The 27,528-nt window shown below is 37.9% G+C and overlaps 1 protein-coding gene across 9 annotated transcripts in view; it reads left to right on the top strand.

Annotated features, from left to right (window-relative positions):
* ENAH (ENAH actin regulator) overlaps positions 1-27,528 on the top strand; it is a 157,272-nt gene that overhangs the window by 102,595 nt on the left and 27,149 nt on the right. For 5 of the 9 annotated variants that reach the window (XM_043485750.1, XM_043485749.1, XM_043485755.1 and 2 more), the window contains exons 4-5: positions 6,527-6,583; positions 11,486-11,570. In XM_043485750.1, the coding sequence (XP_043341685.1) occupies positions 6,527-6,583; positions 11,486-11,570 (142 nt within the window). The remainder of the gene's footprint in view (positions 1-6,526; positions 6,584-11,485; positions 11,571-27,528) is intronic. The other 4 variants (XM_043485751.1, XM_043485757.1, XM_043485753.1 and 1 more) reach the window with 1 other exon arrangement.

Here is a 27,528-nt window from a genome sequence, read left to right on the forward strand (position 1 = left end):
CAGAGAAGAATGCTGGACCATTTGTGAAATCTGTTAGGTTTATTTTCTTGGCTCCCAGGCACATTTTTCTTGCCCAGCATTGTCCTGCCTTCACTTTTACCCCCATATCCAAGAGCATTAGCTTAGAAACTTCGTACTTTTTTTTGAACTACTTCATACTTTTTTGATTCTCTTACTAAAGTAGGGAAGAACAGACATGGCCTTTGAAAACTTCTGTATTACACTTTTAGAGTGAAAACAGTTTTAGTTAAAAGAATTTCACCAGCTTACTTAAGGATGAGGGAACGAAATTGTATGAATTTCCTTAAGAATGATTTGAGGTGTTCTCATTAGATGCTGCCTCTCATCCCCAGATGAGCCTGGCCCATGGAACTGGGTCCCTTTGTACACATATTCCCACCCATTTCTCCCTCCCACTTTGCCTAATATTAATGTTGCCTAAAAGTTTTAAGTCTAGGCAGGTTCTTCACATTTCTTAGGAAATTTAGTATTACCCAATTTTATATTTATACTTATTATCTCCTTTCAAAATTTTGAAGTGGATAATCTTTAAAAACTTAGGTAGTTAATAAAACTTGAAACAGGAAATAAGAATGCCTAGTAAAGGAGGGAGAAATAATTATCTTAGTTGTCTGGGGACTAATAGTAACTCCTAGTGTTGACTACCAGAAAGTTCTAATTTTCAAAAAGGGAGCATACTAGTTGACCAAGAAGATCACAGACAGAAGACATGTTCACATAGAAGGAGCATACAGCTCATTTGAGAATTTAAAAGACCAGTGTACCCGGAGTGTAGAGAGAAACAAAGTCTGAGTTGGATGAGTTAGGGTACAATTACATCATGGGGAGAAAGCATTGGATTTTGGTATTTATCTTTAGATCAGTGGAAAGCTATTGAAGATACTTTACTAAGGGGAGATGATTTGATCTGGTTTAGTTATTAAGTATTACTGGTTTCTGTGGGGGAGGGGAGAGGTATGACGATCAGGATAAACAGATTAATTAGGGGATGCCATGTGTAGTCTAGTGATAGTGATGGTGTTAGTCGCTTCTGTCGTGTCTGACTCATTGCGACTCCATGAGCTGTAACCCACCAGGCTCCTCTGTCCATGGAATTCTCAAGGCAAGAACACTGAATTGGGTTGCCATTCCCTTCTCCAGGGGGTCTTCCCGACCCAAGGATCAAACCTGAGTCTCCCACATTGTGGGTAAAGTCTTTACCTTTTAAGCCACAAGGGATGCCCCATGTAAAATAGTCCAGGCTGGTGTATTTTATGTCCCTTAATGCATGTGTATTTATAGTTTACATTTAGTATTGACATCGAATACATTATAAAATGTGAAATTATAGAAATGTAAAAAGAACGAGAAGAAATGAACAGAAGTGGAAGCACTACTGTTTTCTTTCCCTCCTGGGGTGTGACTGGTGTTCTGGGATGTGAACCCCACTTTGCAAACAAGAGATCCTGAATCAACACAAGAGATCATGGAACATGAACAGTGACAGTGGAGATGGTTTGGCGGGAGAAATGCAGAGATTGTATTCATAGGACTTGGAAATAGGTTAAATAGTAGTAATAGAGGGAAAGGACTTCCCAGGTGGCTCAGTAGTAAAGAATCCACCTGTCAATGCAAGAGCCACAGGAGACTTGGGTTCACTCCCTGGGTCGGGAAGGTCCCCTGGAGGGGGAAATGGCAACCCACGCCAGTATTCTTGCTGGAATAATCCCCTGGACAGAGGAGCCTGGAGGGCTCCTTCCATGGGGTCACAGTGTAGGACACCACCGAGCACACGATGGAAAACAGGTGAGGAGAGCCCTAGATTTCTGGTTTGCGCACCTGAATAGAGAGTTACCCAGATGCTGTAGTAATGGGCTAATCATCTTTGTTAAAGTGTTCTACCTGAACGTGCTGCTTTCTCTGAGCATACTCTTACTCATTTCTTAGTAAGGAAGGACAGGGGTGGGGTGGGAGGATGGAGGTGGTAAGGTGATTGATGGACAGGCCTTGATCTGTGCTCAGGAGGAAGAAGCAGAGAAATGAATGTTGGACATGAGTTACTCTTGCCTTTGGAGGTGTCATATAGACCCTGCAACTTGACTCTTCAGTTTCTTTAGCTGGAGGCAGTCACTCATCCCACATCTAAAAGGGCTTACAAAACAGGTGTTGGAATGATGCTGTTGCCGAAGCCTAATCAATTATCAGCGATTTATCAGCTGTGAGCAGTCATCTTCATACTTGCTTAGAAGTAAAATGCGTTTGAGGCCCTCATTTAGGGGAGAACTAAAGAAATGAAGAGGGGTGGGGGAACCCAGTCATACAGACAGTTTTGCCTAAGACTCAGTAATTTAGAAAAAGAGAGCGGTGGTACTTTTTTCACTTGTGACTATGGACATGTGATGTTTCATTTCGTGAGGTATGTAAGATTTTCCTTTGTTAAAAACTACATGTATTTTAAAACAATTTGAAGTTCTTTCAAAAATGCTTTAAACATACCGCTTTAAAAATACCACACTTTGAGTTAAATTTACTATTTGTAATTCTCATGTCTTTTAGCATAGTGCGCTGCAGATTACAGTACTTTTTTCCTCCCATTTTACTGAGGTATAATTGACAAAATTGTGAGATGTTTACAGTGTACATCTTGATGATTTAATAAATGTAAAAGTTGTGAAAGGATTTCTTCCATCTGGTTAATGCAGCTATTGCATATTTATTTTTTTGTTTGGCTATGAATTTAGCTTTTTTAGGTTCCACATCCAGGTGATTCCATGCAGTCTTTTCTTTGTCCAGCTTATTGCAGTTAGCATAATACCTTCAAGATCCATCCATATTGCTGCTAATAGTAGGATTTCCTTTTTCCTATGGCTGAATAATATTGCAGTGTGTGTATATTAATATATATAGTGCATCTTCTTTATCCATTCATCTGTTAATGAACGCTTAGGTTGTTTTGTATCTCAGGTTTTGTGACTGTTGCTGCGCTGAACATGGGAATGCAGATTATTTCTTCAGTTTCCTGTTTTCAGTTCCTTTGGGAATATACCAAGAAGTGGGATTTCTGGGTTACATGGTAGTTCTGTTGTTAATTTTGGGGGAAATTTCAATATTGTTTTCCGTAGTGGCTGTCCCAGTTTATATTTCACGGTACCTACTCTTTGAAGAGAGACAGTCATACCACACTGCAGTGTCTTCCTCTATTCTGTTCTAGAGGTATTAGAACAAACACAAACACATTTGTTTTCAGTCAGTTCAGTTCAGTCGCTCAGTCGTGTCCAACTCTTTGTGACTCCATGGACTGCAGCACGCCAGGCCTCCCTGTCCATCACCAACTCCCGGAGCCTACTCAAATTCATGTCCATTGAGTCAGTGATGCCATCCAACCATCTCATCCTCTGTTGTCACCTTCTCCTCCCATCTTCAATCTTTCCCAGCATCAGGGTCTTTTCAGATGAGTCAGTTCTTTCCATCAGGTGGCTGAAGTATTGGAGTTTCAGCTTCAGCATCAGTCCTTCCAATGAACACCCAGGACTGATCTCCTTTAGGATGGACTGGTTGGATCTCCTTGCAGTCCAAGGGACTCTCAAGAGTCTTCTCCAACACCACAGTTCAAAAGCATCAATTCTTCAGTGCTCAGCTTTCTTTATAGTCCAACTCTCACATCCACACATGACTACTGGAAAGACCATAGCACTGACTAGACAGACCTTTGTGGGCAAAGTGTTGTCTCTGCTTTCTAACGTGCTGTCATGCCCTCTCACAGCTGGTGGCAGTAGCACTTTGCAGTCGCGAGGATAACCTGGGCCCTCACGGTACTCACTGCCAGTTTGCATGCTGGTGCTGTGCTCACTCAACAGACCAGCTTTCCAGAGAGCACAAACCAAATTAAAACCAGCTCTAAGCAAACGTTTTCTCATTTAATCCTCGGAAAAAATGCTGAGATGAGTAGTACCCTCATTACAAATTGCTTTGAGATTAATTGCTGACAGTGGAAACCTCTAAGGTTAAAAATGTGAACACTAAGAATCTACTATAGTAATTCTATATAGAAGTAACAGTAATACTGATCAAGTGACATCTTGTCATTTTCTTCTACCTACTAGTATCTCACCCAAGGTTTCTGTACTTCCCTGCTTGTGTAAAACACCTAACGATAAAGTATGTTAAAGGGTGGAGAAAGCCTGAGGGATAGCTGTTTTAGAAACTATTAGAAGTACATGAACAACCATGACAAGACTATTTCAAGGTCGGTGTAGCTAATAGAGATGGGTCATTTTTCTTTTCTTGAAGTCTAACATGGAGGTTAAGTTTTGCTTTTTTGATACATCTTAACCTCCTCAGTTCTATTTTCCTTTAGGGTCCATCCTTATTTCTCTCAGCCCTAAGCCTATTTTAATACTCTGATTTAAAGAGAAATGTCCCTTTTTTTCTTTTTCCAACTGAATTTCTTCAATCCGAACACTGAACCTTCTTTTCCCATATTCTGTGCTCCTCCTTCAGTTGAGAAAAGAAAGAGTCAACAGCATCAGTATTAAGCAGGAAGTGCTGTTAGGCTTATGCATATGATGGAATGAATAATTTATTATCTTCGGGAAATGCAAACTGCAGTAGAACTCAATCTAGCTTATCAGAATTTAGATCAGTACTTTACAGGATGGTATGAACTAAAAGTCAGTAGGAAAAAGATGTTTAAAGATACCAGGTTGCATAGAATATTGCATAATTGTTTAAATTGTCACGAGATTGGGAGTTTTGTGTCTTATGTGGTAATGATGTTTTTCCTGCATTCTGACAATTGTCAGATGACTTTTTGCCAAAATGATTGGTAATGGAATGTGGCAGTTTCTTTGCTGTCAGAGACGAGATAATTTCTCAGGTTTTTCCTGTAAGTTTTTAATATTTTTCTTATTTTTTAATCCTTTAAATATAAATGAACTGAAAGGTCAAACCTGAAGACTAGGCATGTTTATTTAATAAAGGCTTTATAGAAGTAGTCATTTACAGACATCGGTAAGACAGTTTTTTTTAAGTTTAAATTTAAAATATAATTATTGAAAATTTTCTAAATGGTTTATCATCTTTGGCATGATCTGATTAGGCTAGTAGACATTTTATATGTGTGCCTGTGGTCTTTTTTTATGTCATTACTGTAAATATTGTGCATGCTACTTTAATAATAATTGGGTGGGTGGAAGTACTTAGCAAAGGTGACATTCATCAGTCTTGTTTGTGTTTAAAAAATCTGCTGTATTTAATATCTTTAAAGCAAGGTTTAAACTTAATTGGATTGTATTAAATCTAATTTCTATAAATGATAAAGATTTTCTTGATTATTTAAGATTTATTACCGTTTTCAGGTGTATATTCTTAAAATATAAATTGGTTTGGTTCTGATTCTATGCAGACTTTTTTTAGTTAGCATATATTGTATTATTAAAGAATACAGTTTTAAGGGAAATCTAAAATACTGTCTTGTTTGCCTTTCTGTAGTCTTTCTTAAGTCAGTATATTTTTAACTGTTCACTGTTTCTTGATTAATACTGATTGGAAGAGAAAATCTTTCCCAAACTGAAAAGAATTTCTTTAGTATTTTATAGAAAAGTATTGATGTAAAGTTTTGAATGTTATTAATGTAAAACTGAAAGAAATTTAGTTTTGTTTTTTCCCACCCCAATTTTGAGTGTCACCTTGCTTTTATAAAAGCCTTTCCCCTTTTCATAAATTATCATCTCCTCCTCATTGAATTTTTTCACTTAAAGAGAATTTATCTCGTTAATACTCAAAAGTAAATTTTAGTTTAGATAGCCTAAATACTAAATGGCCTTTTGATGTGGCCACATATTTTTAGTAAGATTTTTTTTTTCAACATGTGTATACATATACACATGTTGAAGAAAAAAAGAAAAATAAAATGTGCCTTGATAAAACAATAGTTTTTATGTTTTTCAAAGTGAAAAATGAAGATATTCTTACTTTACATCAATGAGCATGTAACACTTTAATTGCTGGAGGTTGTTTAAAATGGCTTTGGTCTTTTTCAACTAGGAGAAATGAGTTCAGCTCATGTTAAGCTAATTATAAGCATTTCCCTTAAATTGTTTTCAGCTGCAAATTCTTTTAAATGAGCAATACTGAAAGAGGGTAACTATCATTAAATTAACTAATGGCCAGAGATTTGACTCCCTGTATCTCAGATCCATTTACATTTTAAGATAAACTGTAAAATGCAAATTGATGCATTCTCTGATTGTGTAACTCAGGAAATAATTAAGCTGTAAGTGCATCATTTGATCTGTGGCTTATTATAGGGTTTTTCCACCAAAAAAATACAGAGAAAAATTTTTTGAAAAAATTATGTTACAGAGGATACGTTTGTATTAAATTACAGAGTTTGCAGAATGAGGATCTAGCTAGGACGTATGTATAATACGTTTTGAACCTTTCAAAGCACCTTTTAGTTTATGTGAAGTTCTTCAGATGGCCCCGTTGTCTTTTGAAGCTTCTAACACCAAGGTGTCTGTTGCAGCCCAGAGCAAGGTTACTGCTACCCAGGACAGCACTAATTTGCGATGTATTTTCTGTGGTAAGCAACATTATGTTTACATTACTTTTTCAAGCTGTGGTACATACTACTTGCGCATTTCCATAACTTTTGTTTCCTTAGGCCATGGTCTGGTTTGTGGTATTTGGGATATACAGCAAGCTACTGTTTTATGTTGTGATATTTGTTGTGGTTCATGTAGGTGATTTGGTCAGCTTTTGAGTTGGCTTTCTAGCGAGGATTTAGTTAAAATTAGGGTCTCAGAACTAATTCTTGTTCACTTCTTCCAACATGAATGAGAGGGGTTTTTGTTTGTTCATTTTTGTTTTTAACTATTTTGTTTGAGAGCAGTCTTTTAAATTAGAGTTTTGGGGGAAAGTTCTATCCATCTTACTATGATATCAGGAATGTAATTGGGATTTACTGGAAGGGAGATTTTGCTTAGCTTGAATTAGTTTTCAAATGTACATGTTGTGAGGCAGCTGTGAGCTCTTTCATGCTTTGATAGGTTGATTTCTGATCGACAGCCTCCTTTATTCAGTAGGTTAGATATCTGTGGCGTAGGAGCGAATTTAGGCTTACAGTGTGTTTTCTTTCACTCTCATGCTCATATACACATGTGTGCACATATATATGTTGTTTGCATGGACAAACCAGTTATGTCACTTAGCCTTTTTTCCACATTACAGTTAATAAAGTATATGCATATCCTTCTCCTTACACTAGGATAAATCTGCATACACACACACACACACACACAGAGACATACATCTGAATTCCTTTTAGTCTCATTTGATTATAAAACTTTTGTTTTGAAAACCCCAATTCAAAAGTGACTTTTAAATCTTACAGGTGCAGCCCCTCTCCCACCCCCTGCCTTTGACTGAGATACGCCTTTTTGACTACTGTATATCTTAACTGACCAGATTATTTTATGAGAGCTAAAATGATAAATACTACTAAAATTTTATATGAACAGTTCAGCTGTGTATCTTTATTTTATCCACATGACTCAGAGTTTTTGATATGCTCCTTCAGTACTACTAATATTGTTTCTTTACCTATAAAGAGAATTGTTTTAAGGTTGATATACTTGCTGGTTTAGGCAAGGAAGTATGTGTTATAAATTGCCCCCCAAAATGAAAATTCTGATGCATTCCTTAATCACCTGAGGTTTTATCTTGTTCCAGGTGACAGTTACAGGAGTGGGCCTGTCGTGTGGCCCTGTATAAACGCTTCAGTCCGTCTCAGATTCCTCAGTTAATCGTCGCAGATTAACTGTTTAATTAGTAACTTTTAATTTTGATTTTTCTGCCTCCTCCTGGGGGTTCTTCCAGGTCATCTTTTGAACTAGCTGCAAGTGTGATTGTTCCTGTTTGTGTTATTAGGACTCTTTAGATCTTTCTGAAAACCTACTTGATGTTCTATAATTTGCTGCTTAATATGTGGGGTTTCACATGCAGAATAATAGATAGAGTTTACCCAGTTGCAGAATAATAGATAGAGTTTATCTAGTTGCAGAATAATAGAGTTTACCCAGTTGCAGAGAAAAAATTTGGCCTTCATAAAGGTGAATTTTTTAAGCTGTAAAATAATGTGTTAAAAAGCAAATTTCCCCCGTTATTACCTTTGATTGATTTAACTGTATGCAAACAATATAATTACCACATTGCTAAATTTAAACTTGATTGTATTGTGTATAATAACACTTATTTGTCTTTTAGTCCTGTGTTTTTAAATAGTCTGTGGCTAAGTGTGAAACAAGATATGTGAAAATTAAAACATGACAATAAGTGAAATGTGCTTTAGCCAAAACTCAGTCCTGAAGTCAAGACTGAAATGCCATTCATTCCTGGTTTAGGGAGACGTTCAGTTCTGATTTCTATCATTTATAAGTTACCGTATCAGCGACATGGACACATTATCTTTATTAGAATCAGTGATTTACATACTTTGCTACATGAATCCTAGCCAGGACACATTAAGACCAACTATTGTCTCTGGCTCTGGTAATAAAACAGAGAAAACTTAACTGTCATATAGCTACTGTTCTTTATATTAGAGTAGGGACAAAGCAGGTTCACTTGTCTCTTCTCCCTTTTTCCTCCAAAAGAACTGTTGACCATCCTGTGATGCTCATAAAATGTTGTTACTTAACCCACTTGTTAGAAAAGTACCTTTTTTTTTTTCCCCCGCATTGTATGAGAACACAGATCCTCAGGTAGACATACGAGCTGTGTGGAGTGACCAGTAGTTGTGTTACAGGAAGTACAGTGGCCGCTGACAGCCTTGTACTCCTAACTGCTGCTTCATGTTGTGTGGTGCCTGTGGTATAATTCACCAGCTGTGTAACCCAGTAGAGTGTTGGACAAGAAGAAAGAGTGTAATTGTGTACCTAAAGTTCATAATTTACCTAGAACTCTTATGTAATCTCACAGTACACTTATATTATTTTTAAATGCACATAAGTTTCGATGTGCTTGTTAATTGTGAGTTGACAGTATTGATAAAGAAGAAACAAAATAACCAGATTAAATATGGATGTGAGAAAATGCTGGGGGAGGAGGCTTCTCCTTTTCTGTTCCCAGCCCCCCACCCCTTTTAAAGAAAGTTTTTGGGAAGATAACCCATTATCACCAAGAACCATGTAGAAAAGAATTTTAAAGAGTGCTTTTTAGTTGTTCGTGGATTCCTCCCATTTAGAAAGGATCTTCCTTGTTGTAAACTATTTTTATAATTAGCAATGTTAGCCAGAAAATATTACCCACATTTTTTAAAGCTCCTTTTAAAACAAGTTTGCTGAGTAAACTTAAAACTCAAAACTTAAACTTAAAAAAAAAAATCCAAATTAGTTTTTATGAATTGCTAAAAGAGACCTTTCTCACATTCACATTTTTTTGTGAGTTATATCAAACTTTCGTTAGTTTAATTTAAAAAACCTTTAAATGAAATCAGTAGGATTGAGTTGAGATATTGATATGTTTCTCTTGAATTTATGTATTTGTGTTGAAACTTAACATCGAGAGATTTTAATTGGTGAATTTAATCTATTAATATTTATTGTTACAATAATAATTACAGTGCCTGGTATAGATGTGTTAGGATCAAATTTGAGATTGGTGCCAAACAAATCTGACATTCACCTGATTAATTATTTGAGCCTCATGAGGTTTTAACTTAAATATCCAAACATTATTTTTGAAAATAGTTAAACCATGATGGTCTTATGAGTTGCCCATGCTAAGTACTCAACATTTAATATTTTTTTGATAAATATAACTTTGGAAATACTGCCCCCGACTAGTTTATATATTTTCAAAAGTACCCTCCCACCTTGTTTGTCCCCCTCCCTCTGCCAGAAGAGACAAGTAATGTACACTAAACACTAGTGTATGGCTTAAATACGGCAGTCTATTTTTGTATCATTGTCTTGATATCAGAAAGGAGAGAATTCCAATCTGTTTACTCGACACTATATGTTTTAATTTATACAAACATTTAAATGCATTTTTAATTTTAGAAGCTTTTTTTTGTTGTTGCTGTTACTGATTACATGGAATTAATATATTTTTATATTTCCTTTATGTGGCTCTTAAAATAGCAGAGACTTTTAGGAAATCTAGTGACGTATCATTGCAGTTGTCATCTGATTTGTCTTCAGAGGACAAATTAAATGATTAAAAACATGTAAAGAGATGAGGGAAAAATTAGTAGGTAAGTTCAGATCAAATTATTTTTCTACACTTGGGATATAACAAGTACTGTATTATATTCTAATGAACCTTATCCTTCTCTTTGTGAAATCTCCACTAGTATAAAATAGATACTTTGTGCTGTTAACCCAGATTTACAAGAATTTGCTTTAGCACTTTAGAAGTATTTATTTATTAACTTCTTTTATACTAGTGGTCTATAAAAACACTTTCAAAATATCTGCCAGGGGCCTTTGCTAGCACCCTAGAATTCACAAATATGTACAGCATTATCATTACGCATATATTTCTCTCCAAGAGTGGAAGATAACTACTATTTCTTTATTCTCTTCTTTACTGGATTAAATTCAAGATTGTTCTATTATAACTATAAGCATTGTATATTAGGTCCAGTATTTTATTTATCTCATTTTGTGACACAATTTTTATATCCAGTGACATTAAAATGTCCCATTGTTTAGTGGCCTTCTTTATGAGATGCTAAAAATGGGTCTGCATTTTATATGATGTGGGAATGAATGGTCATTAGTTTCTCATGACAGAATCGTGTTGGTTTGAATGCAGGTTTTTTGTTTTGTTTTACCCCAAATGAAAAATTATTGCAGTTATCTCTGTTACATTAAAAGTTCAGATAAGTAGATTAATTATATGTATAAGTTTAGCAAATATTTGTTTTCACCAGTGCTGGAAATGCCAGGCCATTAAATAAGAACGGCAACTTAAAGTGGGCAAGTTTGATAAATGCATTAGCGTGCATCAGTCTAGTAATAAGGTTCTCATGCTTTCTCTCTCCTGTTTTTCATTTCCAGTGTTCTATTTAGGTGAGTTTTTGAATTCTGATTTTTCATTTAAGTTCTCCCTCTCCACTTCATGAATAAGTACCCCAAAGAGAATGTCTCATTGTCTTAGAAAATGTCAAGCTTAGGTGCCTATTCAGATGCTCATTGAACACTTGTTTTACTCAAGCTCTTCATATATAAATGTTTATTTTTCCTTTATTGTTGATGTTTTCCATTTGTTTCAAGTAAGCCTTCTGGAAATAATGACAGTATTTTGTTGCAGTCTTTCATTTGCTGTGTGTTATATGAAGCTTATATTTTATTTTGCTAAACAAAAAGAAGATACATTTGTAAATATGTGATGGTTTTATGTTATTCTCATGATTTTATCTCCTCTATCCAGCACAATATAAAGATAATGTTCATTTATAATGTTTCCCTCCCTTTTTTAGGGCCAACATTGCCTAGACAAAATTCACAACTACCTGCCCAAGTTCAGAATGGCCCATCACAAGAAGAATTGGAAATTCAAAGAAGGTAAATTCCCAAGTTATTATTTGCCTCTGTCTGCTGCAGAAGACCAGTCTGTGAACATCTGATATTGAAAGTAGATTGTGATTGTTTCTCATCACGTAATATGTACTGTTAAGAAGTCTTTAAGACATCTTATTTTTATAGCTGTTATAAATTAATCTGTGATCATTATGGCTGTCAAGTGACTAATTTAGAAGGTTGAAATAGTGTTGACTGCATAAGGCATTGGACATTAGATAGGACTTAGTAATGAAGTATATAGTCATTCTGATTTTGATTACACTGCTGGTTTAATGAAATCAATAATATCTTCATTATTTTCAGTGCAGTGTAGAAATACATTTGAAATTATAATACAGCTTCATCTAGGGATTGTTTTTTTCTGAATTAGCAAAATAGTCTCTAACTTACAAGCTACTTTATAACAAAACAGTTTTATAAAATTCAGGTACAATCAGTAACTAAAATTGAGCTAGTCAAACCAGGTGTCCTACTTAAACAAAGGAAAACCTTTTGGAGATGTTGATGTTGCTTTTTGTTACTAGTAGATTACCCCTGTTTTGTTCTGGAGAATTGATAGCCATCATGTAGATGGAATTTTCCAATTGAAAGGCATTTGCTCCATGGCAAGTCAGTATTTTTTATTGTTGTCTTTGATTTGGACCTCACATTTGAAATATTCTGTATATTCTTTATGTTATCTTAATATATGTGCCATGTTTCACTGACAGATGGTCAAGGGATCTCTTGCTGTGGTTCTGTGTTAGTTGCTTTGTTGTGTAACTACTTAGTCCTTGAAGAGTGCCCTCCAGGATCTCCCAAATGAGTTTTGTTTTTGACAGTCTGTATCTTCAGATAGTTCCAGAAATAGCCTCCACATTTGGTGAAACTCTGTCTGCCCTTTAGAGTGATGCTGTGACAGATAGGAATAAAATGAGTTTCTGTAGAAATAAAGAGAATTGAAAGGATGCAATCATTTCAGTTCTGTGTTGAAAGTTTTAAACATACTAGGATAATTCTAACAGAAATTGTAATGATCTGTCTCTCACACACACAAAAAGAAAAGTAGTTAATAAAAATGGGCATAGGGGACTTCCCTAGTGGTCCAGTGGTTAAGACTCTGTCTTTGCACTGCAGGGGGCACATGTTTGATCCCTGGCCAGGGAACTGACATCCTAAATATTAAGAGTGTGGTACATTTGTAGAAGGCTAGGAAGAACCAGGAGAAAATCCTGAACATAGTACATAATCTTTGGGTGATACAAAGTTGGCAAACAAGCAATCCCAGACACAGTTGCTGGAGGCCAGGACAGTAGAGAATAGAGACAGAAACCATCTGCTAGTACTGCTGACTCATTCAGGGTCACAGATGGGACATCCGCTTTGCGCAGGGCTGTCAAGAACTTGCAGTGTACAATTTTAGTTGGAAATGAGTATTTTAAGTGCATTTTTAGTAATTGTTACTAGAACACCATGCCTCATGTATATTTTTTCTCTTTTCAAAGTGTTCATCTGAACTTGAAGTTTTTCTCTTTGTATATAAGTAGATGCTTTAGAGTTTGAAAATTGATGATGTTTACATTACTTACTACTTGTTTAGTTGAAGACTTGAACTCAGTCATTTTGAAGCATGAAATCTAAACTTCTGAAAAGTTCATATAAATTTTCTATTTTCTGTCCACAGTCACGCATAGACTGTTTTCTCCTTCCACATGACACCAACCAATTTCCTTTTCTCTGCAATATTAATTTCATCTTCATTCCTTTTCTTTACTCTCCACCCACTTCTTTTTTATTCTCACGGAATCTGCCTGTGTTTCCACAGATTTGCTGGACTTGCTGCTTCCGTCGTTTACTTAGACTCGTCTTCTCTCAGCCTACATGCGCCACTTGTGTTTCTTCCTTTTGATGCTTTAGAATCTCTTCTTTTTGCTAACCCTTCTCCTTTTCTCTCCTTTTTGTACCTCTTTGTTTTCTTATGTAAGGTTTTACACTAAACTGTCTTTGTTTTTTCTTTCTGCACACAGTATAACCTTTGAAAAATTGATGGTTTGGTTGGGTCTTGTAGTTTTATGCTGATGGCTTCAAAATCTACAGCTCCTAATTATCCAATAGAGATCTAGACCCATATTTCCAGTGAGATGGAGTAGTGTCATGGACCCTTTTTGAGAATTGGGAGAAAGTGGTAAACTACTGCCTCCTTCTATCCTGTCCCCCCAACAGACACACCCTTGAGATATGTGTGTGTGTGTGTGCGCACATGTCTGCCCTTACATGGTTAGACCCCCTTAATTCCAACAATGGATCCTCAATGAGAATTCCTGTTGTAGAGCTCATCCACCTGGGTATCCCACTGATGCCTCAGTTTAACCCTTATGATGTCATTTCTAATGTACATTCCTTCTTCTAATATTTCTCCCAGAATTGCTGCTTAGAAAGTCTGTAATTATCTTTGTTCACGATATCTATTCAAGTACAGTTTATTCTTTCTTTCTCTAAAAGCCTGTTGGGTTTACTGTTCTGATATTCTCATTGGTAGGGTTTACTGTTCTGATATTCTCATTGGTAGTAGCTTTCTCCAGTATTTATTCTCTTATATACTACTATAGATTTGACTTGCAGTTTTTCTATCTTTAACCTAGATTCCTTTCAGTTATTCCTACTTTATTACTGCCAGATTAATTTTTTTTATTAAACTTTTTTGGCTCAAACAGTACAGGAGGGTCTCAAGTTGAGGAGGGTAGTCTGCTGCACAGTTGTGCCTTCCCCTCATATTAATCACCAGATTTAAACATCTTTAACCATTTCTACCTTAAGTACTTTTGATGAGTTCTTCCATAATAATTTGTTTATATTTCTGTTTCTTGATTAGTCACATTACAGAAAGTAGCTATTGAATCTTTGCTATGAAAAATGAAGATTTCTTTACTTCCCCTGCCAATTATGAGTAGTTACTATTTTTAGTTCCTCTAGGGCTTTGCTGGTAGCTTAGCAGTAAAGACTCTGCCTGCCAATGCAGGAGACACAGGTTCGATCCCTGGATCAGGAAGATACCCTGGAGAAGGAAATGTCAACCCACTCCAGTATTCTTGCCTGGAGAATTTAATGGACAGAGGAGCCTGGTGGGTTACAGTCCATGGGGTCGCAGAGAGTCACGTACAGCTGAGTGACTAAACAACAACAGTCTTAGACAATATGTCTTAACTCCTAGCTCTGTAGGAGGAGTGCAGTAGTTCTGCACATCCCGCTGCCCCCTCTCTTCCATCCTGCCACCTAGTTTTGGCAGACACGTCATCTTTTTTATTATTTTCAGGGTTTATACATTTGCAGTCTTTCTGTTGCTGTTGTTAAATTTCTGTCTTTATGTTGTAGGTGATCTTTTTCCCCCCTTCCTAGAATCCATTTAACCTTCTTAGTAACCACAGTAGTCTTGAGTTTTCACCAAGATGTGATTAGATTAGGTTTTGGGGTCCTCCCCTATTTATTAAGCTCAATACTTAGTGGACTGTTTCTGTTTAAGACTTAGCCACAACTCCTAGATTTTTAAGAAATTTTAATTTCTGTAACCATTTCCTTCTGTTGCTTCTGTTCTCTTTTTGGGGAGCTCCTACTGATCAAGTGCTGGGCCTCCTTAGTTACTTCCTTATGATGCTTTTTCTCATTTCCTGCCTCTGTTTCTTTGTTCTGTATTCTTAGTGATATTTTTTAAGATATTTGTTTATTTGTGGCTCCATCAGGCCTTAGCTGTGGTGCACAGGCTTGGGAGTGCATGGGCTCGGTAATTTGTGGTGCACAGGCTTAGTTGCTCTTAGGCGTATGAGATCTTAGTTCCCTGACCAGGGATCGAACCTTTGTCCCTTGTATTGGCAGGCGGATTCTTAATCACTGGACCACCAGGGAAGTCCCTTCTTGGTGATATTTTTAACTGTACGTTCTAGACCAGAACTGTCCAGTAGAAATATAAGCTACATATTCAATTAAAATTTTTCTAGTAGCCATACTAGCAAAAGTAAAAAGAAACATAAAATTATTTTTAATAACTTTATTTTAATCCATTATGTCCAAAATATCATTTGAAAATGAAATAAGTATATAAATTAGAAGATATTTTACATTCTCTTTTTTCATACGGAAGCTTCCAAATTCAGTGTGTACTTTTTTTTTGCACTTATAGTGTGTTTCTCTTCAGGCCGGCCATGGTATGAGTGCTCAAGAGGCATATGGCCCTGGCCACCTGATTGAACAGCACAGTGGTTGACCTTCTGTAATTCAGCTTTATTCTCCAAGAGCCTTTTGTTGGGGTGCTCTGCTTAGTTGCTTAGTCGTATCCAACTCTTGTGACCCCATGGATTGCAGCTCGCCAGGCTTCTCTGTCCACGGGGATTCTCCAGGCAAGAATACTGGAGTGGGTTGCCATGCCCTCCTAGGTTTGTTGGGGCAGGAGGGCAACAGTTATTCCTTTTTCAAAACTGTGTGTTCTAAATTCTTGATTGTATCTTCAAACTTCCTTGTTTCTCTTCATTTGCTTGAATTATCTACTTCCTATAGAGTGGTGGTGTTTGCCTTAGTAGTTTCACTCAAATATCTGGTGATCTTTAGTGGTCTCTTTATCTCTTAAAAAAAAAGAAAAAAGAATTGGTCTGAATGACATTAGTACCTGGCTTTGGTTTCCTCGTGGGGTTGGGTGCATATGGACAGTGTTCTTCCCGGGTTGAGAGCGGCCAGGGGTCTGTGCAGGTGGCCAGGCAGACAGACTGACAGGCTCTCCTTTGGGGTACAAGGGTGGGGAGCAGACAGGCCTCAGCCCAACAAAGCTGAGGTATCTGTAGTTCCACCAGACCTCCTAACTTCTCTGAGGCAGCTAATTCAGTTTGTCTAGTGGACAGGATTCTGTGGTAAATGCCATTTGATCAGTGCCATTCCATCTGTTGAGCTGAGGGTAGGGAGTGGAGGGATGACTGGTGCATTTTCTTCAGATAATGTGTATGTTTCTTCATCAGATTGATTATGGTTGCGTTGCACACTCCCATTCTCTCTTATCTGCTCATCTCAAGTTAGGTCTTCCCCAGCTGCTTCACGTGTCTGCTTCAGCCATCCTCCGTGCGTGTTCTGGACTCTGGATGCCTCCACTCTTCAGTCCAGTTGTGTTCCAAGCTGAGTGTTTTGTTCTAAGTGCTTACAGTACATGAAGCTGAGGAGCGGTGGACAAAAAGCCTCACCCTATTCACAGAATAGAGGGAATGTGGCATGGTGTAGTAGAAGGTGGTCAGTGCTTTGGGGAGAAATAGAGCTGAATAAAGGGAATATATATTGCGGGAAGGCAGGGGAAGTGGTTATAACTTTAAAGAGGTTGATCAGAGTACATCTTCTGGAAATGAACGGAAGGAGTTAGCAGAGTAGATGTCTGGGTAAGCATGTTGCAGCAGAGGGAATGGTTCTGCAAAGCCTTAAGGCAGGACTGTGCTCACGTGTGTAGGGAGGAGCAAGGAGATGTTGAAGCTTTTGTCGAGAGAATAGGAGCGAAAAAGGAGTCGTATCATGCAGGACTTTGCAGGCGATTATAAAGAATTTATCTTTTATTCTGAGAGAAATGAGGGACCCATTGGATGATTTTGATGGGAATGGTCTGACTTAAAATTTTAACAGAATTAGTCTGGCTGCTCTAATTCTGTTAATTATGGGATTCCCTGGTGGCTCAGATGGTAAAGAGTCTGCCTGCAATGCGGGGGACCAGAGTTCAATCCCTGGGTCAGGAAGATCCCTTGGAGAAGGAAATAGCAACCCACTCCAGTATTCTTGCCTGGAAAATCCCATGGAGCGAGGAGCCTGGTGGACCACAGTCCATGGGGTCGCAAAGAGTTGGACACGACTGAGCGATTTCACCTTTTAGTCTGGCTGCTCTGTTGAGACCTTAACTAGGTGGGAGATAATGGTGGCTTCCCCAGGCAGTGGGAGCAGTAAGAAAGGTCCTCACATTACCTGGTGGACTGACTGTACGTGGGTGTGAGAGAAGAGAAGGAGTTGTGGCTTTTAACGTAAGCTAGTAGGAAGGATGAAATTACTATGAACTGAAATGGGCGAGACTGAGTAGATTTTGTTGGCAGAGATCAGATGAATTTTGAAAATGCTACACTTCAAGTAGCAATGTTGACTAGGTAGTTAGATGTACTAGTCTGTAGAAACTGGGAAAGAATTCTAGACATGTAACTCCTCCCTACCCTTTCTGTCTTCTGAAAATCTGATGATAAATTTGGTCTACGAAAGACCACTCAGTGTAATTTCCTACTTTGTAATGGGTTTGTTTATGCACTCTTTTAATTCCATTAGCATTTTGGAGTGGGGAAAGATAGTCTGACTGGTCAAATCTACCAGCTTGAATAAGAGTCCAGGCAGTCCTGTCACTCGCTGCCTGCATTCCTGGGGGTCAGCTCTCCTTTACATCCAGTTCAGTTCTTTGGCCTGGAGACTCCCGCCCTGTGTCTCTTTCCTCTGTGTGACTGTCTATGCACCATACACTGTTTTTCCCTCTGTGCGTCTCTGAGTAGCATTTACCTCTTCTGTCCTGCCCTTCTGGTTCTTTCTGTCTTATCATTTTTCTGTAGACTCTTCTCCAGGTATTTTAATGGTTTTCTTTTCTGAACTCCTACAGTTTAACCACACGCTTTTTATATTTTATTGTTTGCTGTTTATTTTACATATGAGTCTTAACCTCTACAGTAAACATTGTTGGCTACTTGAGAGTAGGGACCTGAATAAAGTTTTTAATAAAAAGCCGAAAAGCTAGTGGTACTGAATTCATTTATATGTAGGTGTTGGGACATGACAGGCAGAAAATAGGAGCTCGTAAGGTTGTTGGGACCATTAAATAAGATAATACGCACTCTTTTCATGATGCCTGGGCTCTTCTGTCTGTGCTCTGAGAGCTGGTGTGAGGCATTCCTGATGAGATGCTCTCTGAGCTGTGCCTTGAAGAGGGAGTGAAGTAGGATGCTGAATCTGATTTCTGAAGAATCTGCCTTTGTTCGGGATGGTCCATTGGACATTGAAGAACTTCAGTTGCACTTTAGGGACATGAGCTGTATAATGTGAAGACAAGGAATGGCCATCTGCTTTCTGGTTTCTGCAGTTTTGTTGATGAGTGATGTTACAAACTGAATAGTGTCTCCCAAGAAATCCACTACCTCAAAATGCAACTTTTTGGAATTAGAGTTGTTAGTTATGATGAGGTCATACTCGAGTGAGATGGACCCCCTTTGTCCAATGTGACTGGTGTCCTTATAAGAAGATGAGAAAGTTACAAAAGCAAGATAACCATGTGAGGACACAGCGAACACTCTGTAAAGATGGAGGCAGAGACTCTAGTGATCCTTCTGCAAGGCAAGGAATGCCAAGAATTACCAGCCTTCCTGAGAAGGAAGAGGAAGGCATGGACCAGACTCTTCCCCTGGGGCCCTTAGAAGGAGCCAGCCCTGCCAACACCTTGATCTCAGACTTTAACCTCATACTGAGGGAGGGAGTTTCTGTTGTTTTAAGCCACCTAGTGTGTGGTTCTTTATTATGGCAGCCATAAAAACCAGTATAGGTGGTCACTAACTTAGTAGACCAGCAAAAGCTAAACTGACCCAGGACAGAGAAGAGAAGATGTGGGTGAGAGGCCATACTGGAGGGGGGATGAGTGAAAGCAGCCAACTTGCTCTCTTTCCCTTGCTCAGTTACCATCATTGGCAGCCAGACCTGTAGAACTCAGGTGAGGAAGAAGAGTCCTCAGAAGAGTCTTCCTTGAGAAACTTGCTCAGCCAAGAGAAAAATCAATGATGTTGACATCCAGGGTCTTTCCCAGTGAAGCTCATTTTTTTAAGACCTTCTGAATCAGCTTTAGTACTGCTTATAAATGTGAGTGGACAGCCAGGGATCATCATATCTTTAAGGACAACTTCTACAACATGAAGACAGATCAAAACCAACAAAAAATTGATAATGGAGGAAATAGATGTAATAACAGGGAACAGAAGAAAACCTAAAAATATAATAGCTTCAGAGAACTAAGAATATATTTCATTCATAAAGCAAACATTTGTAGCTATTTTAGACTTCCCTGAGATTCCAGAGATATTGCTCTCCTAATGTGGCAGGTGGGAAGTGGGTTTGATCCCTGATCAGGGAACTGGATCCTGCATGACAGAGCTTAAAGATCCCATATACTGAAACCAAGACCTGATATAGGAAAAAGATATCTGTGTGTGTGTATCTATATACTCTATATGTGTATATATCTATATGTGTGTATCTGTATACAAATGCATATATAAATATTTGTATCTATATGCAACATAGATACACACACATATATATATTTTAAAAAGAATCAGAGTGTAAGGAAATAGAAAATTTTTTTGAAACAGCATTAATTTTAGTAATAGGAGGTTTGAGAAATAAGATTGAGGAAATTGTCCTGAAAATAGCACTAAAAGAGATAGTATATGAGTATATAGTATATGAGGGGAAAAAAATAAAAAAAGATCAGATTAGGTGGCACATCATCCACGTAATAGGAATTTTAGGAGAACAAAGAACAAAAATGTGAGGAAATGGAACCTGCAAACAAATAATATAAAGAAATTTCCTGGAATTCAGTGACCTGATCATGGTCGGGGTGCTGACTTTTTCTGAAAAGGGCCAGATAGTGAAGGTCTTAGACTTTGTAGGCCACAAGGTCCCTGTGGCATTAGCTCATCTCTGCCCCTGTAGCTTTGTAGGATGGGCCGAAATTTTCTGGGGGAAAGAAAAAGAGTAAGCAAACAAACAAAAATAGATCACCTGATACATTTGACCCTGTTGAGAGGGTCTAGAGTTCTGATGGAGAGTTTGGGGTAGGTATAGAAAAAAAGAATCAAATTCTGAAAATAACCATTTTTAACACCACTGTTAAGAAAGGAATTGTTCTGGAAAGTAAATATGGTCAGCATGAGTCAGTTAAGTGGCTGCTAATGTATCCAAAGTTCTGTCATGACTTTATTGGGAGAATAAGGAAGGTAAGATTTTTAGGAGGGTTAGAGGGTCTGGGAATTAAATCATTTATATAGTACTAAGTCAGTAGATAACTTCTAAATCTGAAAGACTAAGAAGTATTAGTTCTAAACAAATGAATTAGTTAGAAACATAAATATCAAAAGTGTTGAATGTAGTTGTTTCTGGGGAGAGAAATCAGAAGTGATGAAGAGTTGAGAAGATGATTACTGCATTGGATTCAGCTCAGTCACTCAGTCGTGTCTGACTCTGCAAACCCATGGACTGCGGCATGCCAGGCTTCCCTGTCCATCACCAACTCCCAGAGCTTGCTCAAACTCGGGTCCATGAAGTTGGTGATGCCATCCAACCATCTCATCCTCTGTCATCCCCTTCTCCTCCTGCCTTCAGTCTTTCGAGCATCAGGGTCTCATCCAGTGAATCAGCTCTTTGCATCAGGTAGCCAAAGTATTAGAGCTTCAGCTTCATCATCAGTCCTTCCAGTGAATATTCAGGACTGATTTCCTTTAGGATGGACTGGTTGGATCTCTTTGCTATCCAAGGGACTCTTAAGAATCTTCTCCAACACCACAGTTCAAAAGCATCAATTCTTCGGCACTCAGCTTTCTTTATAGTCCAACTCTCACATCCATACATGACTACTGGAAAAACCATAGCTTTGACTAGACGGACCTTTGTTGGCAAAGTAATGTTTCTCCTTTTTAATATGCTGTCTAGTTTGGTCATAGCTTTTCTTCCAAGGAGCAAGCGTCTTTTAATTTCATGGCTGTAGTCACCATCTGCAGTGATTTGGGAGCCCAAAAAGATAAAGTCTGTCACTGTTTCCACTGTTTGCCCATCCGTTTGCCATGAAGTGATGGGACTGGATGCCATGATCTTCCTTTTTTGAATGTTGAGTTTTAAGCCAGCTTTTTCACTCTCCTCTTTCACTTTCATCAAGAAGTTCTTTAATTCCTCTTTGCTTTCTGCCATAGGGTGGTGTCATCTGCATATCCGAGTTTATTGATATTTCTCCTGAGAATCTTGATTCCAGCTTGTGCTTCATCCAGTCTGACATTTTGCATGATGTACTCTGCATAGAAGTTGAATAAGCAGGGTGACAAAATACAGCCTTAACGTACTCCTTTCACAACTTGGAACCAGTCTGTTGTTCCATGTCCGGTTCTAACTGTTGTTTCTTGACCTGCACACAGATTTCTCAGGAGGCAGGTCGGGTGGTCTGGTATTCCCATCTCTTGAAGAATTTTCCACAGTTTGTTGTGATCCATACAGTCAAAGGCTTTGGTGTAGTCAAGAAAGCAAAGTAAGTGTTTTTCTGGAACTTGTTTCCTTTTTCTGTGATCCAACGGGTGTTGGCAATTTGATCCCTGGTTCCTCTGCCTTTTCTAAATCCAACTTGAATATCTGGAAGTTCATGGTTCACATACCGTTGAAGCCTGGCTTGGAGAATTTTGAGCATTACTTTGCTAGTGTATGAGATGAGTGCAGTTGTGCAGTAGTTTGAGCATTCTTTGGCATTGCCTCTCTTTTGGATTAGAATGAAAACTGACCTTTCCAGCCCTGTGGCCACTGTTGAGTTTTCCAAATTTGCTGGCATATTGAGTGCAGCACTTTCACAGCATCATCTTTTAGGATTTGAAATAGCTCAACGGGAATTCCATCACATCCTCTAGCTTTGTTTGTAGTGATGCTTCCTAAGGCCCACTTGACTTCTCATGCCAGGATGTCTGGCTCTAGGTGATTGATCACACTATCATGGTTATCTGGATCATGAAGATCTTTCTTGTACAGTTCTTCTGTGTATTCTTGCCACCTCTTCTTCATATCTTCTGCTTCTGTTAGGTCCATGCCATTTCTGTCCTTTATTGTGCCCATCTTTGCATGAAATGTTCCCTTGGTGTCTCTAATTTTCTTGAAGAGGTCTCTAGTTTTTCCCATTCTATTGTTTTCTTCTATTTCTTTGCATTGATCACTGAGGAAGGCTTTCTTATCTCTCCTTGCTATTCTTTGGAACTCTGCATTCAGATGAGTATATCTTTCCTTTTCTCCTTTGCCTTTTGCTTCTCTTCTTTTCCCAGCCATTTGTAAGGCCTTAGACAACCATTTTGCCTTTTTTTGCATTTCTTTTTCTTGGGGATGTTGGGGATGGTCTTGATCACCACCTCCTGTACAATGTCTCCTACCTCTGTCCTTAGTTCTTCAGGCACTGTATTAAATCTAACCCCTTGAATATGCGTCTCTTCCACTGTATAGTCATAAGGGATTTGATTTAGACCATACCTGAATGGTCTAGTGGTTTTCCCAGTTTCTTCCATTTAAGTCTGAATTTGGCAATAAGGAGCTTTTTATCTGAGCCACAGTCAGCTCTCGGTCTTATTTTTGCTGACTGTATAGAGCTTCTCCATCTTCAGCTGCAAAGAATATATCAGTGTGATTTTGGTATTGATTCTTCTGGTGATGTCCACGTGTAGAGTCATCTTTTGTGTTGAGGGTATTTGCTATGACCAGTGCATTCTCTTGACAAAACTCTGTTAGCCTTTGCCCTGTTTCATTTTGTACTCCAAGGCCGAACTTGCCTGTTATTCCAGGTATCTCATGACTTCCTACTTTTGCATTCCAGTCCCCTGTGATGAAAAGGACATCTTTTTTTGGGTGTTAGTTCTAGAAGGTCTTGTAGGTCATCATAGAACCATTCAACTTCAGCTTATTCAGCATCAGTGGTTGGGGCATAGACTTGGATTACTGTGATACACAGTATTGTTCTTTATAGTGTCAGACTTTACTTTCATCACCAGTCACGTCCACAACTAGTTGTTTTCGCTTTGGCTCCGTCTCTTCCTTCTTTCTGGAGTTATTTCTCCACTCTTCTCCAGTAGCTTATTGTACACCTACTGATCTGGGGAGTTCATCTTTCAGTGTCCTATCTTTTTGCCTTTTCATCCTGTTCATGTGGTTCTCAAGGCAGGAAAACTGAAGTGGTTTGCCATTCCCTTCTCCAGTGGACCACGTTTTGTCACAACTTTCCACCATGACCTGTCTGTCTCGGGTGGCCCTACAGTGCATGGCTCATAGTTTCACTGAGTTTGAGAAGGCTGTGATCCATGTCATCAGTTTGGTTAGTTTTCTGTGAGTGTTGGATTAGTGTTTTATTATAAACTTTGTAACACTTTGGCCTTCTAAACTATTTTAGAAGTTTAATTTTAAAATTTTTCATGAGGGTAAAATTGAGTTGATAAAATGAATGTTTACCTTAGATGTTAAATCTTATTAGTCTTAATACTTTTGCTATAGTAAGATGATGATAGTATAGTTTTCTATTCATGTATTGTGTGTCATTTGTTAATACCAATTTCTGATTCCTACTCATACTATTAATTTGGCTTCCTTGGCTGACTGATGAAAAAACATATTCCAAGAAACATGAGTCAGTCCTGTGTCAGTCTCAGCATAGAACTTAATTTAGTTAGTATCTATAAATAGTTTGCAAATCACTACTACCTGAAAGTTATAAGAGGGGAGTAATAACCCCAGCACAGAAGTAGGAGTTGCAACGATGAGAGTATACTGTTCTCCGATAAGCCTTCAGAGGCAGGATGGACCAAGAGTTGACCGCCTTCTCTTGTGAGTATTGTCTCCTGTCTCAGGAGTTTTGTAATATTAAAAACTTTATTATCTTGTTTACTTTTATCCATTGTTTGTTTGTTTACTAATAGAGAAATGAAATTCTCACATTTTATTTATGCTGTTTTATTTTCTGTCAAATGTTGGTAGCATTAGTGTTACTGGATATTATCAACCTGGAGCATTTTTCCCGATCCACCCTCCTACTTCATTATGTTGAAATTTAAGTTACTTTTCATTTACCTAGTGCTATTTTTTCGTTATACATAAGGCTGAATGAAATGTATTTTCAAATTTTTGTATAGATTTTGCTTGCTGTAAGAAAAATAAGTCTTTGAGTTAACATAAACTAAATATGTGTTCAGGTATATAAAAAAGCTATTGATCTTATTGTTGCCTGGTGCTTTGTGCATTGGAGATAACTCTTCTCAGGAAGAAATAAAAATTTTGGTGGTGGGAAGAATTTTTCCCGATAGTTTTAAATGCTCGTTATGGCTATAATATTAGTCATTTGCACTATTTTTTTTATGAAAAAATATATTTTCTCAGAAACTTTTTAATTGCTGTAAAATGCATATCCAAGAGAAAAATTAGTCTCCAGAATGTTTCCATCATTCAGAATTAGGGTCTGTGTACTTTGAAAAAATTTTCAGTTGGAAACAGTCATTTGTAGTCAGAACTCTGGGAAGAAGAATCATGTGCATTTCCAGTGTGTGAGTTGGCAGTGATATTTCTAAGAAAAGCAGAGTTTATAAATTTGGAAACTGTCCCCCTAAAAAGATATACAAATGTCTTGCTTTAGAAGTCAAAACATGAAAGTCAGTAGATTTAAATATACCATCCAATTTAGGTGGGAATTATTCATTCCACTATGGATTTTTAAGCCTGAGATTTTGACACACAACTTGGGAAAATATGTTTAGATGTGTTTCTTTTCAGTGAGCAGGCTAAAAATTAGAGACTTCAAACACTTTTTCTTTCTTGCATTTTTCTTCCTTTCAAATCAAAAAAATAAATAACAGAACCTCCTGCCGCTGTAGGAACCGCCTACTTCAGTCTTCTGTCAGTGAACTTGGATGATCTGTCTGGCATTGTGCTCTTTTCTTACATCAGTATATTCCTTTTCTTTCATAGCCTGAAAACCCAGGTATTAGGACATGTGGAACTGTTCTTTTAAGTCAGGATACATTGGTTGGTAATGCCATTATTTAATAATTCTTTCAGATTCACTTTACTCATACCTGGCCTTCTACCTGTGCTTTAAGCTTATTTTTTGTGTTAAAAGTGGTCTAGAGAAGCAGCCATTAACTGGGGGGTTAAGAAAAAAAAACCAAGAATTTGGATGAGAAATGAAATGTAGTCTTAGAGTACTATGTGGCTCAGCTGTGAACAGTGTTTACATTATCATATTAATAATGTAAACTCTGAATGAATATTGATATAACCAAAAATCAGTATTTTCCCATGACTATATTGAGAAAAGCCTGTGTGTGGTGACGGAGTTGCAAGAGATATCTTATGTCAGTAGACATATTTTATAAAATTTAAATAATGAAAAAAACTGACATATCTAAAGAAACAAGCCAAAAGAGTTGACAGTAATATCTCTGATATGCTGAAAACTGAGATGGGAGGATTGGAGCAGTGAACTGCTGTGTTTTTCTTACAAACTTTAAAAACTATGTGCTTGTGTTATTTTGATAGAATAAAATGAAAGAGGTAACACAGGATTGTAACAGAGCCTAATAAATTAAATATTCTAGTCATAGATCTTAGTACAGCTACATTAAAAGTTGAATACTTTCCCCTAGCTTCTGTTTTCAAATATATTCTAATTAGAATAATATGGGTATATCTTTTGTCTTCTGGACCCAGTAGGTTGTTTAGAGTATTACATTTAATATGCTCTTACTTTTTGATGAGTGTTGTGTATTTCAAATGCAACATAAGCCCTAGCTGAGTTTATTCATTCAGTTCAGTTCAGTCACTCAGTCATCCGACTCTTTGCGACCCCATGAATCGCAGCACGCCTGGCTTCCCTGTCCATGACCAACTCCCGGAGTTTACTCAAACTCATGTCCATTGAGTCGGTGATGCCTTCCAGCCATCTCATCCTCTGTCATCCCCTTCTCCTCCTGCCCCCAATCCCTCCCAGCATCAGGGTCTTTTTCAATGAGTCAACTCTTCGCATCAGGTGGCCAAAGTATTGGAGTTCAGCTTCAACAACAGTCCTTCCAATGAACACCCAGGACTGATCTCCTTTAGGATGGACTGGTTGGATCTCCTTGCAGTCCAAGGGACTCTCAACCGAGTCTTCTCCAGCACCACAGTTCAAAAGCATCAATCAGCGCTCAGCTTTCTTCACAGTCCCAACTCTCACATCCATACATGACCACTGGAAAAACCATAGCCTTGACTAGACGGACCTTTGTTGGCAAAGTAATGTCTCTGCTTTTTAATATGCTATCTAGGTTGGTCATAACTTTCCTTCCAGGGAGTAAGCATCTTTTAATTTCATGGCTGCAGTCACCATCTTCAGTGATTTTGGAGCCCCCCTAAATAAAGTCTGACGCTGTTTCCATTGCCTCCCCATCTATTTCCCATGAGGTGATGGGACCAGATGCCATGATCTTAGTTTTCTGAATGTTGAGCTTTAAGCCAACTTTTTCACTCTCCTCTTTCACTTTCATTAAGAGGCTCTTTAGTTCCTCTTCACTTTCTCCCATAAGGGTGGTGTCATCTGCATATCTGAGGTTATTGATATTTCTCCCAGCAATCTTGATTCCAGCTTGTGCTTCATCCAGTCCAGTGTTTCTCATGATGTACTCTGCATATAAGTTAAATAAGCAGGGTGACAATATACAGCCTTGACATACTCCTTTTCCTATTTGGAAGCAGTCTATTGTTCCATGTCCAGTTCTAACTTTTGCTTCCTGACCTGCGTTTAGGTTTATCAAGAGGCAGGTCAGGTGGTCTGGTATTCCCATCTCTTTAAGAATTTTCCAGTTTATTGTGATCCACACAGTCAAAGGCTTTGGCAGATGCTGGTTATTCAAAAATAATAATTTTGTCTTATTATTAAAAACATTCTTCTGAATACACCTTATTTCTTGCCCTCATCCCTACAGTGATATCATTATCCCTCAGAAACTTTGGCAGAATGAAGTCAGTTATGTACCCTAAAAATCAGATTTTATTATTTGTCAGTATTTTTAAGCAGCTATTTCTCATAAGCAGGACTACCATAGGTGTCTTCTGTTTTTCTCTTGCACTTACTGAGTATGATGATCTGTCCAGAAAGAAGCTTTGTGTT

This window comes from Cervus canadensis, chromosome 13 (assembly GCF_019320065.1).
Source record: "Cervus canadensis isolate Bull #8, Minnesota chromosome 13, ASM1932006v1, whole genome shotgun sequence".
NCBI classification, from domain to species: Eukaryota; Metazoa; Chordata; class Mammalia; order Artiodactyla; family Cervidae; genus Cervus; species Cervus canadensis.